Source organism: Thamnophis elegans, chromosome 14 (assembly GCF_009769535.1).
Source record: "Thamnophis elegans isolate rThaEle1 chromosome 14, rThaEle1.pri, whole genome shotgun sequence".
In the NCBI taxonomy this organism is placed as follows: domain Eukaryota; kingdom Metazoa; phylum Chordata; class Lepidosauria; order Squamata; family Colubridae; genus Thamnophis; species Thamnophis elegans.
In genome coordinates this window covers 26,223,265-26,243,382 of record NC_045554.1, presented here as the reverse complement: position 1 = coordinate 26,243,382, position 20,118 = coordinate 26,223,265, and the positions used below count along the sequence as shown (strand labels likewise).

The 20,118-nt window shown below is 47.7% G+C and overlaps 1 protein-coding gene across 1 annotated transcript in view; it reads left to right on the top strand.

The window, feature by feature from the left end:
* The first annotated feature begins 4,031 nt into the window (after positions 1 to 4,031).
* The window catches only part of LOC116517902 (coiled-coil domain-containing protein 102A-like), a 34,598-nt gene continuing 18,511 nt past the window's right edge, over positions 4,032 to 20,118 (top strand). The window contains 8 exon segments of the mRNA XM_032231087.1: positions 4,032 to 4,143; positions 4,146 to 4,657; positions 12,284 to 12,347; positions 12,350 to 12,506; positions 15,619 to 15,689; positions 15,692 to 15,726; positions 18,725 to 18,753; positions 18,755 to 18,838. Of these exon segments, the coding sequence (XP_032086978.1) occupies positions 4,032 to 4,143; positions 4,146 to 4,657; positions 12,284 to 12,347; positions 12,350 to 12,506; positions 15,619 to 15,689; positions 15,692 to 15,726; positions 18,725 to 18,753; positions 18,755 to 18,838 (1,064 nt within the window).

Below are 20,118 nucleotides of genomic sequence, written 5' to 3'. Positions count from 1 at the left end.
AGAATTTTTTTTTCCTATGGGTGGAAATAAGATGTAAGACAGGCGTCGTGCAAGAGGCAGAAAAGGGGCCTTGAAGCAGCCGAGCGTCTGGGGCCAACCGAAGCTGAGAGCGTGAGAAAGAGAGGGGCGGGCAGGGCAGAGACCCAGCCCCTCCCCTGATGACTGGGAGCCAATCCCCCCTCCCCACTTGAGCAGGCAGCCTCTGCACATGTGAGCAGCAGCCCTGGTGAAAAGGGAACTAGGATGTTGTGTAGCGTCCAATTGCAAGCCCCAGGCGGAGGGTAAGTCGACACACCTTCCCAAGGCATGCAGAGGCGAAAGAAACGTTGACAGTTGGGATCTCGGCTTCTTCAATCAGAGTAGAGCTGGAAGGGACCTTGGAGGTCTTCTAGTCCAACCCTTTGCTCAAGCAGGAGACCGGGACTGTCCAGTCTTTTCTTAAAATCCTCCACTGATGGAGCACAACTACTACCACCAGTTCATTGTCCTCCCTGTTAATTCCAGGTTGTTCTCTCTTTGATTGGTTTCCATCCATTGTTTCTTCTTTTGCCTTCTGGTACTTGACCCCCTCTCTTTGTGGCAGGGCCTCAAATACTGGAACCCTGCTATCATGCCCCACCTCACCCCCTTGTCCTTCTTTTCTCTAGACAAGCCATACTCCATTCCTGCAACTGTTCTTCATAGGTTTTAGGTCTCCAGGCCTTTATAATTGTATTGCTCTTCCTCTGCACTTTTGCTAAACTCGGATGGATACTCTGCTCTTGAGTATAGTGGGAAGAGGCTCCTCCTGTCCTCTTCCACCATTGCTTTTCTCTTTTTTTTCTTGGGGTGTGGTGTGCCCACCTTCATCCTTTGTTCACCCCCCTCCCTTTTTCCAACAGAAGTTAAATTCTGTCAATGAGACCATCATGCTGGGCATCATCTACACTTCGCATTGCCTTGACTCAAAAATCTCAGGCCCAGAGATGGGGTTGCCCCATTTTTTTTAGTACCGGTTTTGGCGCGCTCCCGCAAGTGCACATGCACAGAAGCATCCGGGCAGGTGGGCAGAGCCTCCTGCCACCGCTATTACTGGTCCAGCCGAATCCGGGCTGAACCGGCATCAACCCACCTCTGCTCAGGCCCCGTTCCTCTCTTGGGTTCTTTATCAATTGCAAATCGTCCTGGCTGGGGATGATGGGGCTTGATGTCTTGGCCCTCTGGAGGGTGTCAACTTCAAAGAGCTCGGGGGAGCGGGATGCTTTTCTCTCAGTTTTGTCCAATTCTTGTGTTTCCCCCATGCTTTGTAGGAGCTTTGTAGTTCATTGAGACCTCTCCCCTTGGTGGTCTTCTCTTACATCCTTTTTGGGCTCACAGCTCTTGCTTGAAAAGCAGCTGTGACTGAGAACACTTTAGCAAAGGACCATCTCCTGCCCCCTCCTGCCCATCCATTTTTTATGACCATTCTTGCATCAGGGGACCTTCCGATTCATGCCTTAGACATCTCAAGCTTGACTACTGCTACACATTCTCCTTCTCCTCCTTCTGCTTCCCCTTCCTCCTCCTCCTCCTCTTCTTCTTCTCCTCCTCCTTCTTCTCCTTCCCCTTCCTCCTCCTTTTCTTCTTCTCCTTCTTCTCCTCCTTCCTCCTCTTTTTCTTCTGTTTCTCCTTCTTTTCCTTCCTCCTCCTCCTCTCCTTCTTCCCCCTTCCCCTTCGCCTCCTGCTCTTCTTCTCCTCCTCCTCCTCCTTCTTCTCCTTCCCCTTCCTCTTCCTCTTCTTCTCCTTCTTCTCCTTCTCCTCCTTCTTCTTCTCCTTCTCTTTCTCATCCTCTTCTTTCCTTCTCCTCCTCCTTCTCTCCTTCCTCCTCTTCTTCTCCTTCTTCTCCTTCTCCTCCTTCTTCCCCTTCTCCTCCTTCTCCTCCTCCTCTTCTTCTCCTTCCTTCTTCTCCTTCTCCTCTTTCTTCTTCTCCTTCTCCTTCTGCTCTTCGCTTTCTCATCCTCTTCTTTTCCTTCTCCTCCCTCCTCTTCTTCTCCTTCTCTCCTTCTCCTCCTTCTTCCCCTTCTCCTCCTTCTCCCCCTCCTCTTCTTCTCCTCCTTCTCCTCCTTCTTCTCCTTCTCCTCTTCTCTTCTTCTTTCCTTCCCCTTCCCTCCATCCCTTCCTCCTTCTCCTCCTCCTCATCCTTTCTTCCTAGCTATTCCTGCAGGTGCAAGGGACTGCTTTTTAGATCATTGAGTGCCACTTTGGGTCAGAGCCACAGCTTACATACTTTGTTTATGGTGTCCTTGCCATCTTTGTTTTGGATGCCCGCGAGGTCGCCAGCCATTGATTCTAATTGGTAGGCAGTCGAATGGTGTCATTTCTGATGTGGTCAGAAGGGAGATGCTCGATATCCAATGGAGCCTTCACATTTCCATGGCATGGAGAGAGGCTTTCAGTCCACGCTGTTGCTGCCCAGCATTCAGTGCCATACAGTGCAACAGGGTGGATGGTTGTCTTGTAAATCTTAGTTTTAAGACGGGTTGGCATTCATCTAACACATAACACACTGGTGAGTTGTTGCCAATGTATCCAGGCTGCATTCACCCTTGCCCACACCCTCGCCATTCATGTCGCCATTGCCTTGGAGGTGGGATCCCAGATACCAAAAACAATGTCCACCTTCTTTAGGTTTCTCCATTGATTTGAAGCGTTCATCAAAGATCCATCCTGGGAATAAGGAGGAATTTCCTGATTGTGAGAACAATTAATCATGGAACAGAAGTTGCCTCTCAGAGTTGTGGGTTCTTTACCACTCAAGGTTTTCAAAAATAAACTGGGCCACAATTTGACTGGGCTGGTGTAAGATCCCCTGCCTTGGGCACAGGGGTGGACTAGAAGACCTCCACAGTCCTTTCCAGCCTTCTATGTTGTATGAAGAGTGTAGGCTTGCTCTCCCTAGGTGGAATAGGCTCCAATGTCTGAGGGTGAAGAAAGCTTCCAACCAATTGAAAAACATCTATTTGGGGGGGCATATACCAGGAGCGGGGGATGTCTGGCCTTTTGCAGGGGTAGACAGGTGTAGAAAATTGTGTCAGCCCCCCCACTCAAACGTTAACCTTTGGGTGGACTCTCTGTTCTGCTCCATGGTTTACAATCCATTTCCCCTTTGCATTTTTCTCTGTTTATATGAAGCTGGATGCAATTATTGTCTCTCTTGTTTTGTTCTTTTCTTAGATTTTCTTTAAAAAAAACCTCTCCACTTCTGAGAATCTTCTTCCTACAGTTCTGGGCAAAAGTCCAAGTCGAATGGAAAAATGGCACGAGGTCACTGCATATTCGGCGGCTGCTGTTGCCTCCGCTACCAGCTTGTTCGCCAGGGTGCATTGCCAAAACAGACAGAATGTTGCTCGCCTTCATTTAAGGAGGAGGAAGAATTGACTATCTTTCAATTTTGGGGGGAGTCTTTCTCCAGTTAGGAGTTCTGGGAAGCTGAGTGAATACGAGACAGACCACTAGATAGCGGATCTTAATCAGGTTGAGGAACCAGTAGCCATCTTGGCATTCCTGGACCACAAGTCCCAGCAGGCTCAGCTGGCTGGGCTGCGGGGAGGGACGCTGAGAGTTGAGGTGAGCAACATCTCTGGGCCCTCACATTCTTTATCCCCAGTTTCCATTAACTTCCAGATGTTAGATTCTCAATGCAATTCTCAACAATACTCTCTAAAAGTCTCCAAAACTTTTCCATCTAGGAAGTCCAAATGAAAACTCCCAATGTTGTGCCTTGCGGAATAATTCACGTTGTCTTCCTCTCATTATTTTCAGGTAGGCTTCTCCATTCTCCGTTGCCATGATAACTGGGAACTGTTAAGGCAGACCACTGGAAGGAAGTCTGTAGCCATCCTGAGACATCCAGAAAGCACCTCCTGCAATTGAAGTTGCAACATCTCCTGTCTTCTAACTTCTGCTTGGGTCTCCTGCTCCCATTCAAGGGAATTCTGGACAGAACGCTAGGAGACCTGTGACATCTGAGGAGTTCCCTGAGGGATTCCTTGGGACAAACCACTGGGGATCTCATGGCAATGTGGACACTTCATCCCCCACCTGTGACAGGAGATGTTTCCACCACCTGGAGCAAAATGAGCCACGGCACCAATTCTCACCTGGCTGATTCTCCTCGGCTCTCCAAGAGGGCTTACTCAGCATCCTCGGGAGCCCGCAGCCTGAAAGTATGAGCTTGTCGGACTCCATGTCTCCTACCCCAAAGAGTGGCACTCCGTCCCCTGGCCCGTCGCAGCTGCCCCTGTTGAATTCCACCTGCCACGACAGTGACTGGGAGAGCCGGGAAGAGTTGCGCCTGCGAGAGCTTGAAGAAGCCCGGGCTCGAGCTGCCCAGATGAGAAGACCATGGCGCTGGTGGTCCGACTGCACCGCCAACTGGCGGGAGAAGTGGAGCAAGGTCCGCGCGGAGCGTAACAAGGCTCGGGAGGAGGTGCGCCAGCTGCGCCAGAAGCTGGAGACCTTGAGCAAGGAACTGACCAGCCTGAAGCGGGAGAAACAGGAGGCCCTCAACGAGACCAGCAGCTGGGCAAGGAGGTCGCCCGCCTGAAAGGAAAGAGAAGGAAGAAGAGAAGGAGAAAGGATGGACAACCGCATTGTCTCCGAGAAGGAGAGCGAGGCGTCTCCGGAACAGGAACCAGTTGCGGGACGTGGGCTCTGAGAAGAGGTGAAAAATAGGTGAACAGCGTAGCCACGATTTTATTTTATGTTTTGCAACATGACTCTGTTCACACATGGCCTCACCTCTGCAACACTGGCCTCACTCCAAAGGTGCTCTTTTTTTCCAGAAGTAACTTGACTTTCTTGTTTTAATTTTGAAGACGTTTCACTTCTCATCCAAGAAGCTTCTTTGGCTTTGACTGGATGGTGGGGAATGGAAGGATTTATCCTCCTTGCAGACAGCTGGTCATTTGCATCTTTTACGAGGTCATTAAGGGCCACCTGGAGATGTATCAGTGTCCTCAGGATCACCTGAATGGTACAAATGGTTCCTGTTGTCTGCAATTTTTTCCCTCTGGAAATCCATTCTTATTCCAGCACCATTCCAGGGTCTTCATCCCAAATTCTACAGCTAAAGTCTTTGAGATTCCCAGTCATCTGGATCATGGTTGTCTCAAAAGGTGCTTTTTCCAGGAGGCAACTGAACGTTTTATCTTTTGCTTTAAAGATGTTTTGCTTCTTATCCAAGAAGCTTCTTCAGACTTTTACCTATACAATTGGGATGAACACCCCTTTGAATGACGTGGGAGTAGGAATGGATTTCCAGAAGAAGAGAAATTGCAGACCACAGGAACCATTTGCACACTCAAATGACCCTTTAGGACACAGATAAACCTCCAAGTATTCTCAAGGACCCTCTAAAAGGATGCAAATGACGAGCTGTCTGCGAGGAATATACATCCTTCCATTCTCACCATCCAGTCAGAGCTGAAGAAGCTTCTTGGAGGAGAAGCGAAATGTCTTCCCAAAAAAATAACATAAGAAAGTCCAGCTGCCTCCTGAATAAAGCACCTTTGGGACAGGCCATTGATCCGAGAGAGCTGAAGAAGCTCTACAAACTGACCCTCATCCAATATGCAACCATGACACCCATACCCCACACAGGTGAAGTTCAAACGAGCTGCTTCTATTGTTCTCTGCCTATTAAATACAGGGTAGTGCCCGACTTATGGCGACAATCCAGCTCCAAAATTTAGGTTGCAAATTGAGAAGTTTGTAAGTGAGTTTTTGCCAGCTGGCGTTTACGACTTTTCTCTTGCCACGTCGTTAATGCGAATCAGTGCAGGTTGTTGACATTCAGCACCACGTTGTAAGTGAATCGGGCTCCCCATTGACTTTGCTTGTCAGAAAGTCACAAAAGATGATCAAATCACACCACGACACTGCAACCGTCATAAATGTGAGTCAGTTGTCAAAAGTCATGCAAATATAAATCACAGGACCATGGGGCTGCTTTGTAGTAGTTCATATAGTGTGAAAAATGGCCATAAAGTCACTTTTTTTCAGAGTCGTTGTAACTTCGAATGGTCGCCTAAATGAACTGTCGTAAGTGGAGTACTACCTGTATAGGAATATTGCCCAGACTGTCCAGCTTTCGTTGGGAATCACCAGGTAAGGCTCTGAGGCATTCAAGGTGAGTCAGACCTTGCCCCTCTTGTGTTTAGGTAGCCAATCAGGGCTAATTTCTTGCTTGAGCCCCCTCCCAATTGCGGGGGGGCATGGAGGCTCTCCAAAATCAGATCAGTGACTGTCTAGAGAACCGGTTAGTGGAAATTTTGAGTAGTTTGGAGAACCGGTAATGGACAATTTTGAGTAGTTTGGAGAAACGGTAGCAAAAATTTTGAGTACTTTGAGAACCAGTAGTGGAAATTTTGGGTAGACGGAGAACCGGTAGTGGAAATTTTGAGTAGTTTGGAGAAATGGTAGCAGATTTGAGTACTTTGAGGAACCAGTAGTGGAAATTTTGAGTAGTTCGGAGAACCGGTAGTGGACATTTTGAGTAGTTTGGGGAACCAGTAGTGGAAATTTTGAGTAGTTTGGAGAACCGGTAGTGGAAATTTGAGTTGTTTGGGGAACCGGTAGCGGAAATTTTGAGTACTTCAGAGAATCGGCAAATGCCATCTCTGGCTGACCCCAGAGTGAGAGGGAATGGGGATTTTGCAGTATCCTTCCCCTGCCACGCCCACCAAGCCACGCCCACAAACTGGTACTAATAATATTTGAATTTCACCACTGGCAGAGGGATGGGAAGCCCTGGGCTGTGAGCTGCTTTCCCTTCACCCCCACCCCAACCCAAAATATCATTCCATTGGTTTATTATAATAAATTGGGGGTGGGGGGACAATGTCAAGTTTCCCATAGCTCAACTATTATTTATTTAACAGGTTTCCTGGATATTCCCCTCACCTTTTGCAAAGTTGTAAGTTGTGGTTCAACACACTGGAGGTTTTAAAGAGAGAGAGTGGACAGCCCTTTTTCCAGAAGCGTATTGGTCCCTCCTTCTTGGTCAGGGGTTGGCCTAGAAGACCTCAAGGTCCCTCCCAAGCCTGTTATTCTGTTCTGTCAATTTTCAAGGCCATATTTTCCTACCATCTTGACAAATTTTGAATTCTCAGAAAGAGGCGTTCCTCCCCTTAAAAACATCACTTAGGGATCATTCGAAGTTACTTGGAAAGAGCACTTGTGGCCATTTTTCATATTTACGACCATTGCCACATCCCCAGGGTCCACGTGATCAACATTCAGATGCTTGGCAACTGGCTCCTATTCATGATGGTCACAGTGGGATCAGTCTTTTTTGGCGACTTTCTGACAAGCCTTTTCAAGGTGGAAAACCAGAGTCACTTAACAACTGTGTGACCAACTTAACAGCTGCGGTGATTCCCCTCACAACTGCAGCGAGAAAGGTCATCAGAACGGAGCAAAACTCCTTCAACAATGCTGTCGCTTAGCAGCAGAAAAGGTGTGCTCAGTTGTGATCACAAGTCGAGGACTGCTTATAGATCGGAAGCAGCTAAAACTGTGATTGCGAACCTATGGCACGCATGCCACAGGTGCCCACGCGGCTCCCCCTCTCTGATGGCATGCGAGCCGTCGCCCCAGTTCAGCTCCTCTGCGCATGAGTGCATGCCTCCTGCCAGCCAGCTGGCCTTCGGGCTTCTGCCACACGGGGTGGCATGCGAAGAAGGGGCACATTGCATTTTGGGGGTTTGGGCGCACTCCAGGGGTGGGTTCCTGCCAGTTCCAACCTCTTCTATAGACGAGGTTCCACAAATCTACCATGCCGTTTAGAACCGGTTCCAGCTCCCTCCCCTGCCCATCCGCACATCATCAAGATGAAGAGCAAGGGGAGGAATTCTGGGAGTTGAAGTCCACAAGTCTTAAATCTGTCAAGTTTGAACACCCCTGGGTTTTGTTTCTAAAGGGTTAGGGGTGCAAGGGTCTTGTAACTTGACAACTTTAAGGCTTACACACTTCAATGCCAGAGTTCCTGAGCCAATATGACTGGAGGAGGAATTCTGGGAGTTGAAGTCCACAAGTCTTAAAGCTGTCAAGTTTGAACACCCTGGGGGGGAGGTTTCCTAAAGGGTTAGGGTACAAGGTCTTATAACTTGACAGCTTTAAGACTTGCACACTTCAATGCCAGAGTTTCTGAGCTAACATTTTGATTGCTAAGCAAGAGCATTGTTAAGTGAGTTTCACCACATTTTAAAAGTTGGCCACGCCCACCCAGTCACATGGCCAACAAGCCACTCCCACAAAGTAGGCCACCTACAGAAGAGCTTCTAAAAGAATTTGAAACACAGTCCCTGAGCAAGGCAACTCATGGTTTTCCCAGGGCTCAAAATCCAAAATGTGAATCGCAGTGTTCGCTCTAAACTGAGATAAGGAAGTGCCAAATCTTGGGCATGGTGGATGCATATGCCAGAGTTTATGCTTGCTTTCCAGTGCTTCCAAGCGCTCTTTCATCCCAAACCACTGGAATCGGTGCTGTTCACCTCTGACGTTGTGCCAGAATGTGGCTGGCTTGGTTTTGGCTGGGTGCCCTGCCTCAATTCGGCAGTTATGGTTTGTGTGGTTTATCGTGCGATGTTCTACCCAAATCCAGCCAAGTGTGATTTATTCAGCAGAACAGGGCTAAAATGCAACGGTTTGAGTACTATAGCGTAGGATATGAATGAAGCCATTAATTCTGTAGGATGCATTAGATTCCTTTTTTTTTCAGTATAGAGCAACCCCAGAAAAACATTTCAAACCCACCCACCCCAAATTTAGAGGAAAGGGGCGTTCAACTTTGGCAACTTTAAGAGTTGTGGACTTTAACTCTCAGAATTCCCCAGCCAGTCAGTACTCAACCATTGCCTGAAGACTGACCATTAGTAAAATCAGATGGATTCCTACCCTTCAAAGAAAATAAAAACATGTCAAGCTTTTCTGTTGTGTGAATGCCGCCTCTAGTTTTCACTGCCCTGGTTAATTAAGCCTTTTGTGCAAACCCACCTCCGTCCACCACGGGGTTTTGCTGCTGATTTGTAAAGGCAGAATTCTCTCACCTTCTGCAGTTCAGCTACTATTCCTCTTTGATTTGATTTCCTGGGATAACAGCAGCCAAAGAAAGATTCTTTTGATTGTGCAAACGTCTTAGGGAGCTCTGAAAACTTTGCATTTTCACAACATTGAAATGGTTTCTCTCTCTCTCTCTCTCTCTCTCTCTCTCTCTCTCTCTCTCTCTCTCTCTCTCTCTCCATCTCCCTCTCTTCCTCTCTCTCTCTCTGTGTCTCTGTCTCTCTTCCTCTCTGTCCTCTTCACTCACTCTCTCTTCTCTTCATTTCTTTCTCTCTCCCTCTCCTTCTTTCCGTCCTCCCTCCATCTCTCCCTCTCTCTTCTTCTCTCTCTGTCTTCTTCACTCTCTCTTCCTTCTCTCTCTCTCTCCATTTCTTCCTCTCTCTCCCCCTCCCTCTACCTCTTTCTCCCCCTCCTCCCTCTTTCTCTCTCTCTCTCTCTCTCCTCTCTCTCTCTCTCTCTCTGTCTTCCTCCCTCATTCTCTCACTCCTCCCTTCCTCTCTCTCTCCATCTTTCTTTCTCTCTTCTTCTCTCTCTGTCTTACTCTCTCTGTCTTACTCTCTCTTCCTCTCTCTCTCTCTCTTTCTTCCTCTCTCTCTCCCTCTCTCCTCCTCTCTCTCACTCTGTCTCCCCCCTCTCCTTCCTCCCTTCCTCTCTCTCTCCCTCTCTCTTTTTCTATCTCTTCTTCTCACTCTCTCTGTCTTCCCCTACCTCTTTCTTCTTCCTTTCTCTCTCTCTCTCTCTCTGTCTCCCCCCCCTCTCCAGAATGAAGGACATATAAATACTTGAAAGAACAACAAGGCTTATTACAATGCAACAGAGATGTTCGGCTGGGATGGGCAGAGTGCCAGCAATGAAACATTTTTCTGCATGAAAGAAATTGTTGGCTCTCATAAAAGCAGCTGGTGTACATCAAAAGAAAACTGCTGGCCTCAAAGACAGAGGCTGATGTGAACGGATTGCTAAGACAAGCGTGTTTACATTTGCAGAATATAGATAATGAAGAATTAATTGTTCCCCAAAGTAGTTACAGTTTGAACAATTCCTCCGGTTCCCATGCTGAGGAATGATGCAATGGTTTTGCAGGGATTTGGCTCACTGGGTTCCAGTTAAGTGGGCAGACAGATGCCATTGAAGGGCTGGCTCATTCATCTTCACTCACGGTTAGATTTACACAAGGGTGATCTGGCAGATTATTCTGGATACCTGATCCTGGTGATCCTCCATATCAGTGGTTCCCAAACTTGGCAACTTTAAGAGCTGGCTGGAGAATTCTGGGAGTTGAAGTCCACAAGTCTTAAAGTTGTCAAGTTTGGGAACCACTGCTCCATACAATAAGATGGAACATTGGCAATGAACTTACCATCTCCTGAACAATTCTGCCCGCACCTCTCATATGAGTTCCCCTCTAGTTTGCTCTGCTACGAATATCATCATCTGCCATGATATGTGGACAGCCAATGAGCAAGCATCTGCTCTATCAACCCAAAGATGGAGTTTGGAGATTTAATCCAGGCTGAACTGGCATTTCAGGTTGTAAAGCAAGCTGCGTTGGCTGCCCCTTTGCTTCAGGTCCAATTCAAACTGTTGGTCATCATCTTTAAAGCTCTTACGGCAGGAGTCTGAATCAATTTATGAGCCAGCAGGAGACAAAAAAGCCAGTGCAATCCTAAATTGCATTAGTGGAGGGATACGATCAAGATCAAGGGACGTACTAATGCCACTCTATAAAGCCTTAGTAAGGCCACACCTAGAATCCTGCATCCAGTTTTGGTCACCAAACTATAAAAAGATGTTGAGACTCTAGAAAAAGTGCAGAGAATAGCAACCAGGATGATGAAGGGACTGGAAGCTAAACATACAATGAACGGTTACAGGAACTGGGCATGGCTAGTCTAGGGAAGAGAAGGACCAGGGGACAGGATAGCAGTCTTTCGATATTTAAGGGGCAACCACAGAGAGGAGGAGGTCAGGCTATCTTCCAAAGCACCAGAAGGCAGGACAAGAAACAATGGGTGTAAACTAATCAAGGAGAGAAACAACCTAGAACCAAGGAGAAATTTCCTGACAGTGAGAACAATTAATCAATGGAACAGCTTGCCTCCAGAAGTTGTGGGAGCTTCATACCTGGAGGCTTTCAAGAAGAGACTGGGCTGCCATCTGTCCAAAATGTTGTAGGGTCTGCTTGTGTGGCAGATTGAACTAGATGACTTACAAGGTCTCTTCCAAGTCTGTTAATCTGTTAAGCATCAGTAAAATTCAGCAGCATGGCAACAGTTCTGAGTTTGTAAGAATAAAATATAACTGAGTCTCCAAACTAGGCAACTAAAAGTTGTGGACTTCAATTCCCAGAATTCCCCAGTCAAATGAGGAATTCTGGGAATTGGAGTCCACAAGTCTTGATGGCAGGGGAATTCCGAGAGTTGAAATTCACACATCTTAATGTTACCCAGGTTGAGAAACAATGGCTTAGGGTCTTTTGAATATCCAAGAGGTTTGATGTGTGATGCTTAAGCTTTATGCTTAAACTTTTTAAAAGTTTTAAAGCCACCCATCTAAAATTTGCCATTTTGCCACAAAAATTGTTTTCAGCATGATCTTGTAGTGCTTTTAGTATAAGTGGCAGGTTGAATTTCCCAATTGTACCTTAATGCACTCAAAGGATGACAGCTTGTAGAACATTCCTATTCAGTTGAAGAATTAATGTAGGGTTGATTCCAGGGATGAAATCCAACAGGTTCTGACACATTCTGGAGAACCAGTAGTGGAAATTTTGAGTAGTTCAGAGAACCAGCAAATACTACCTCTGGCTGGCCCCAGAGTGGGGGGGAAGGGAGTTTTTGCAGTATCCTTCCCTTGCCACACTCACCAAGCCATGCCCACAGAACCAGTAGTAAAAAAAAATGAATTTCACCAATGCTTGACATCCCTCTCTAAGTGGTTTATAGAGTCAGCCTGTTGCCCCCCCCCCCCCCCAACAATCTGGGTTCTCATTTTATCCACCTCGGAAGGATGGAAGGCCACCTTCCAATGGAGGGCCATTTTACCCACCTTGCACCTGGTGAGATTCGAACTGCCAAACTGCAGGCAGCTAGCAGTCAGCAGGATTAGCTGCAGTACTGCACTCTAACCACTGTGCCATTGTGGCTCTTATGCCTTAAGGGCTTTTCTTTCTTCCCTGACTTTGGCCATTTGTGATTCTCAGTCCCTGCAGGAGTTTGAACTGATGGAGAACCTCCTGAAGAACAAGCAGGAAGAAGGTGAATGCTGGACCAACGAAGCTCAGTTAGCGTCCGTTCGTCCTTCACTCGTCAGGAGAACCGGCTGCTTTGGGAAGACGTTTCCGTTATTGAGGAGGATGCCACCAAGATCACCGCCCTGAAGCTACGGCTGGACGAGTCTCAGAAAGTGCTCCTCAAAGAAAGGGAGTGAGTGCCACTATTTCACAGCTCCTCTTCCTCCACCAGAGGGTTCCTTCGGGAGTTGTGGTGGAAAGTGCTCTGGATTCCCAGAAGGGAGGGTCTTTCCCAGAGGGCAAAGACATTGCAGAACTTGGAATGTCTGGCAGGCAGGCAGACGAAAAAGGAGGCCCCTTCTTAAGAGTTCACAGAACATACCTAAGATAGTTGTTTGTCTGGAATAACTGATGTCAGGCCCAAGAACCAAGAATGACACGTGGAGTTACTTCTGAGTAGTTTCCTTTATTGTTGTTTGCCTACAGACATAATCTTGCCGGACTAGAAAGCTATTTGAATAACTTTAAATATACCATATTTTGGAGTATAAGTCACATTTTCCCCCCACTAAAAGAGAGTGAAAATTTGGGTGTGTCTTATACACCGAATGTAGCCAAAAACACTAGGCACTAGACGAAGGTCGGTGGCAATCCTGCAGCCTGGAACAGCTGATTGGGGTATTCGGAGAGGCCAATCCACCCGCCAATCAGCTGCTCATGCTGAATCAGGCTGCAATAATGTGCTGAATATGCTCACCTGGCTGTTTGCCATTTGCTGCAAGGACGTGTCAGAGTTTGCAGCAGCAATCGCATCCAGAAAGCCACACACGTAACTGATTCAGCAGGATTTAATTACTTTTCCTGTGTACCGCTTGGAGAGTCCAAGCGACGGGTTAAATCAGTCTGGTTGCCCTGGGACTGAGGAATCTTTTTCCTTGGCCACGCCTCCTGGTGTTACTTGGCGCCAGGATTTTTCCTCAGTCTGCCCATTCAGGACTTGGATTTGTGAGCTCCGCGTAATTTAACTAGCTTGGACTCTCCTTCTAGCTTTTCCCCTTTCGTTTTCCTTTATTTATTTTTCCCATCACTAGCACAGTTTAAATTGTTTTTTTGCTTCATGTCGTTTGACTTCTCCTAGCAGTGTTTCTCAACCTTGTCAACTTGAAGATGTCTGGACTTCAACTCCCAGAATTCCCCAGCCAGCATTCGCTGGCTGGGGAATTCTGGGAGTTGAAGTCCAGACATCTTCAAGTTGACAAGGTTGAGAAACACAGTCCTAGAGACTCGGAGGTAGGCGTGGTGGGGGGGTGCTCCGCTTGCCACACCGTGTTTGGACGGCAGCGGAGAGCTGCTGTATTTGCTTTAAAGCGCGGCAGGAGAGGTGAGGCTTCCGGCGGCTGCCGGCGGTTCCTCTTTTAGTTGATTTTTTGCCGATTTCTTCACCTTTCAGAGGGCACAGCCTGTGGAGAGGTGCGTGGCTGTTTTAAATCAAAGTGGCCGCCATCTTTGCCTCCCCTTTCTCCCTCGCACTGGAGCGGCGGCCAATTGGGAGGACCCAAATTCGTGCCCATTTTTTTCCATTGGGCTTTCGCTCAGCCACGCTTCAGCAGGTAACTGCAGGGTGGTTAGCTGGCCTTGATTGGGTCTCCGGATGGGTCACGTCCACCCACATTTCCCCAAGCGGCGCTGGGTCTGGGCCACCTGGTGGTCATACACGGCACAGGGAATTTTTTTTTTTTAAATTATCTACTGATTCTTCCTACCTTATCTCCTGCTCTTGCTGGCTTTTTTCCACCTTCTCACCTCCCGTCGAGTGGCTGGATTCATTTAACTCATCGCAGAGCCCCAGTTTACTCCTCTGGCCTTTTTTCCACAAACTGTTCCTGCTTCCACAATTCCTGTGTGTCATCTGATCCAGCATCAGCCACCAGAGTCTCCTTCATCACTGATCTCCACCTGTATTGGCCTCTTGTCTGAAGTCTGTGCCGTCAGGCCATGGAGCACCCTGGCCCATCTGACTCCTCTGACGGTAGACTGGGCCCCTCTCAAGCCCCTAGCAAGGGAACTTCTGCAGGCAAGGGCATGGAGGTAAGGAAGGGCAGGGTGGCCAGTTAGGATAGTCAGGATAGACATCCCTACAAGGCACCTTCCGCGGCGATGACTAGGGATGCAGAGAGGTGTCAGTGGGCTTTCGACAAACAATTCGAGAAGGCCCAACGCCAGGCTGTGAGGGAGTCCCCTCAGCCTACCCCTCCTGTTGGGCCGGTCATTCCACCACTCCCAAGGGGGAATCGCCTGTCAGTGATTGATGAGGAAGTGGATTCCCAGGATCTCTCCCTGGATAGGTCTCTGGCTGAACCGGGCTCTCCTGCCTTTTCGTGTGTTTCTGAGTCAGGGCCTGCCCCCAAGGATCCTAATCCTGGGGGGCTAGCTGATTCCATCCTTGCCTGGCAAGTTCCTTCTCCTTCCAGGGACCCCATTGGGTCGGACACTGCTTTAGCTCAGGAACCTGAGTTATCCACCCACATGCAGGCAGTGATCGCCCATGCCATCTCTCAGGTCATAGCCCAGGGGATGCAGAGGCGTGACCAAGTACCCATCGCTCCCAGCTTTTCCCAGCCCAGGCAGGAGGCTCCCTCCACCACCAGGCGGGTCCATCACCCATCTCTGGAATCCTCGGCGCTCAGCGAGGCTTCCATTTTGGAGGACCCGGATCAGGAGGAGCAGGAGATCTCAAAGGATGAGGACCTTCCTTCAGACGCTCCTGCCTTCTGGTTCAAGTATTCAAGCCTAGCCTATTTAAGAGGTGGGTTCAGCTGAATAGGTAGCAACTTGGCAGCCTGCGTTACTGGAACCAGTAGCGACCCAGGCCTGCCACACCTCCGAACCGGTTCTCCTACAGTGGCACCATTTGTTTTTTCAGTTCTGCGCATGCACAGAACTGAAAATTTATTTTCCCCCCATTTTTTTAGATTTTGGCCATGCACAGACCTTTTTACTTGCAAATGCGTATGCGCATGGAGTGCACGTGGTGTGCACATGAGTGAAGCGAGCGCATGCGCAGAAACTTTTTGCGCACACTGAACCAGCATAATGCCGGTAGCAACTCACCCCTGCCCTCTTCCTGCCCACCAGACTTTCTAAGCTCTGCTGCCTCTTTGCCTTCTGGAAAACAGCCTCTCCCTCCTGGGAATCCAGACTGCATTCCACCTCAGGAGCAGCAGATGGGGAACTTCTGCAGAGAGAGAGAGCTCTGTTGCATTCAGTGCCATTTCTCAGCCTTGCTGTTGTCTTGCCTCCTTCAGGGACAAGCTGTCCCTCAGCAGGAACATTGAGAAGCTGGAAGGTGAACTGAGCCAGTGGAAGATCAAGTATGAGAGCTGAACAAGAACAAGCAAGAGGTGTTGAAACAGGTGAGCTTCCCTTCACTTTTTGAACCAAACGCCATCAGACAAAGCCAGGCGTTCTTGCATTGGCCCACGTGGCAACGTTGGGGTGCCAGAACAGTTTTGATTTGGACCAATTTGTTTCTCAACCTTGCCCGCTTGACAATGTGTGGACTTCAACTCCCAGAATCCCCCAGTAAGCTTGCTAGCTCGGGAATTTGGGGTTGAAGTTCACACATCTTCGAGTGGCCAAGGTTTCTCCGACTGGAGATGATTGACAAATGATGCCCTTTCTGTGTCTCCAAAGGTTTTACACTTTTTTCAACATTTCCCTATTCTGCTTTCTCTGATTTGAATCCAAATACCCAAATTATCCCCTTTGAAACATTTGAGGATTTGGATTCAAATTTCAACAGATAATTTACAAAAGGAATGTCAAACTCAAAGGGGGAGATTCCCCCCCCCAAAAAAAAAGAAACCACAAAATAGAAGGAAAGGAGGAGAACAGGGAAAACCCTGGGGAAAGTTACTAGAATAAAAAAAAGGAAATACTCTGAAGAAGATACAACAATCACAAAAACAGGGAAAAGAAAAATAAGAAGTTAGGGGAAAGGGGAAGAAAAAGAATTAAATCTGAAATTTTGAGAGCCCAAGAGAAAAATGGCTAAAAATGGAAGAAAGGGAAAAAGAGTTACATTAGTAGAAATAAAGAGAATAGTCATAAGATTGTTATGGTTATGTAAGTAATTAAGAAATAAAGAAATTATAGTATATTGTTAAATGTAGGGAAAAAACTGTGAAGAAACGCTCTCTAAGTTTAAAATGAATTAGAGGATGTACGCTGTTTGTAGGAAAATATACCAATGGAGAGAATAAGAAATGAAGATTTGGTGAAATTGTGAAGGGGCAATGGAAGATATTGTTTAGGTGCTAAGAAAAAAACTATGAAGATGAAAATAATGGAAGAGAATAATTTGGTTGAAAGTGAAAACAAGACTATGATGTAAAATGGACTATGTAATGAGAGGAGGAAAGAAAAAACCCCAGACAACGCTTTGTTCCTATAATATGTATAATTTGTATGAAAAACTAAAAAAAACCTAAAAGGAGTATCAAACTAAAGACTTGCGGGCTGTATCCAACCCACAGGGTGTAAAATCTGGCCCGCAGAACCAGCCTGGAAATACCAAAGGACCGTCCTGCGGTGCCTCTGCTAGCCAAAACGGGTCATGGGTAGACCTGGCGTGGTCCGTTTTCTGCCTCTTTGGCCTCCAGCAGCACTCTGCTGGCCAAAAACAGGTCACGTGGAGGCCTCACGAGCAGAGTGCTGCTAGAGACTGGTGAGGCAGGAAATGGGTCACAGGGGGGGGGATGTCTTGTGGAGCCTCTGAAGGGCCCATTTTGGGCCATCGAGTGCTTCTGGAGGCTGGGGAGCACTGTGGAAAGGAAGAAGAGTAGGGGAAAAAGTGCATATTGAGCCTGTGTCAAATGCCCAACATGACCACAGATCCTGGCCACGGCCATTATGACCACACCCATCCCTCAGCACCACCACCCGGCCGTCCAAAGTCAAACATAACCCTGATGCGGCCCTCAATCAAATTGAATTTGACACCCCTCGTTGGCAGTATGAGGGCTGATGGGTCGTTGACCATTCCCACGGGCTTGAAACTTCACGAATAAAGGCAGAGTTGGGATCTAAATGGCAGAGGTTCAAGGATCTTGTCATGAAGTGTAGCAAAATGAGCATTTTTCGAACTGCAATATATAAAGTCAAGTCCACAATGTGCCTAAGAAACCACTTCTCTGGGGAAACATGTACCCAACATCACTGCACATTAGTCTTCTCCGCTTGTCCAAAGTAGGCAAAGATATAGATGTGTCCATTTAACTTGGCAACTTTAAGACTTGTGGACTTCAACTCCCAGAATTCTCCAGCCAGCTCTGCTGCTCAACTCTGGGAGTTGAAGTCCACAAGTCTAAAGTTGCCAAGTTTGGGAACCACTGATTTAATGTATCTTTTGATTGTTTCCCTCCTCTTCACCTCTCCTTTTCCTTCTCTTTCTCCTTCTCCTTTTTCTTTAAGTTTTATTTTTTTCTCTCATATACATTCACAAATATACATTCTCATAAGTACTACTGATATTTATGTGTTATCTTTTAACATTTATCACAATCCATTTGAAAATTTAAAAATATAATCAGGGTCTCTTTCCTGCCACCTCATACATCTATCTTATTTTACAATAAACCTACTTCTTCTTCCATCTCCTTTCCTCCCTTCTTCTCTACCTTCTTCTTTCCTCTCTCTTTTCTTCTTTTCCTCCCTCTCCCCCACTCCTCCTCTCTTCTTCCCTTCCTACTCTTTCTCTTTCCCCTTCTCCTTCACTGCCACTCCTTCTCCCTCTACACATTCTTCCTCCTTCGTCTCCTCCCTAACATTACTAGAGAAGAGCAACCAAGAGGATTAGAGGACTGGAGGCTTAAAACATAAGATGGACGGTTGCAGGAATTGGGCATGGCTGGTCTAGTGAAGAGAAGGACCAGGGGAGGCAGGAGAGCATCTTCCAATATTTGAGGGGCTACCACAGAGAGGAGGGGCTCAAGCTATTTTCCAAGGCACCTGAAGGCTAGAAAAGAAATAATGGATGGAAACTGATCAAGGAGAGATTCAACCTGGAAATAAGGAGGAATTTCTGACAGTGAGAATAATCAACCCATGGAACAGAAGTTGCCTTCAGAAGTTGTGGGAGCTTCATCCCTGGAAGCTTTCAAGAAGAGACTGCCATCTGTCAGAAATGGTGTAGGGTCTCCTGTTTGGGCTAGATGAGCTACAAGGTACCTTCCAACTCAGTTAATCTATTAATATTTTGGAAGTCAGTGGACACAATCTAGGTGGCCATTGGTGGCTGCAGACATTGAATGACCTCTCTTTCTAATGCCTCAATCTGATCCACCAAGACTGATTGTTACACAAATGGAATTTACAACTCTTATTTTTTTTTTTTTTTTTTTTTGGCTCTAGCTGAACATTCTCAAGGAGATTCACCAGGATGCTGGGACGCATCTCTGAGGACCTAGAAGACGAACTGGGGGCTCGCTCAAGTATGGACAAGAAACTGGTCGAGTTACGGTCAGAGTGAGGCGGAAGGGAAGAGTGAATTCGCTATTTGCTCGTGGGCATCCCCTGAATGTCCTTTTGTCCCATTGAAGTTCAACAGCTGCTGAGTTCCATGGATGCTTTAGAACAGTGTTTCTCAACCTTGGCAACTTGAAGATGTCCGGACTTCAAGTTCCAGAACTCCCCAGCCAGCGAAAGCTGACTGGGGAATTCTGGGAGTTGAAGTCCGGACATCTTCAAGTTGCCAAGGTTGAGAAACACTGATTTAGAACCTGTGCCATTGAATTCTCAGCAGCTGAGGTCAAAGAGTTGATCCACAGCAGAGATCCTCAACCTTTTTTGTCTCGGTGGCCTGGAGCAGGGTAGGGGATGATTTTGCGGGAAAGGCAAGTGCATGCATGCGAGCCCCTGTGATGTTTGTGATGACACTCACATGAGTGGGACCACAAGTGCCCGCGATAATGAGTGGGCCCATGCGCACGGACGTGCATGCACCGGCCAGCCACTCACGCGGGCCAGTGTCGATTAGGCTATGGCCCCGTAGTGGGTTGCAGCCCACAGATTTGGGACCCCTGATCTAGAACCTTAAACCTTTAACTTGGGATTGACTTGGGATTTGGAGGAGGAAAGTGGAAGTCTTTGACTCCAGATTCCAGCAAGAGATTTTGTTGCCTAAATGTCAGAGCTGGACATGATTGGCCACAGATCACATAGACCAGGGGTGCGAAACACAATTTCATTGAGGGCGGCATCAGGGTTGTGGTTGACCTTGGGGGCGTGGCTGACTGGGTGGGCATGGCCAGCTTGATGCCACTCACTGGGTGTAGCCAATTGAGTGGGCGTTGCCGGCTTGCTTCCCAAAATGTGCCCTGTTTCCTCTCCGCATTGGTAGACTGGGCCGAAGCAACGCGGGGCAACCCCTTACATTTTCCAGGGCCGGATCCTATCATATTGTGGGCCAGATCCAGCCTACCGGCCTTGAGTTTGACATCCATGATGTAGACCAAGGGTCACCAACTCCCGATCCATGCCCCCTCCAGTCCATGGAAAAGTATCTCTCCACAGAATCGGTCCCTGGTACCCAAAAGGTTGGGGGCCATTGATGTAGACCATAGATCAGTGTTTCTCAACCCTGGCCACTTGAAGATGTCCGGACTTCAACTCCCAGAATTCCCCAGCCAGCATTTGCTGGCTGGGGAATTCTGGGAGTTGAAGTCCAGACATCTTCAAATGGCCAGGGTTGAGAAACACTGCCATAGATGGACAATCCTTGTTAAGGAATCAAGTGCAGCTTCTTC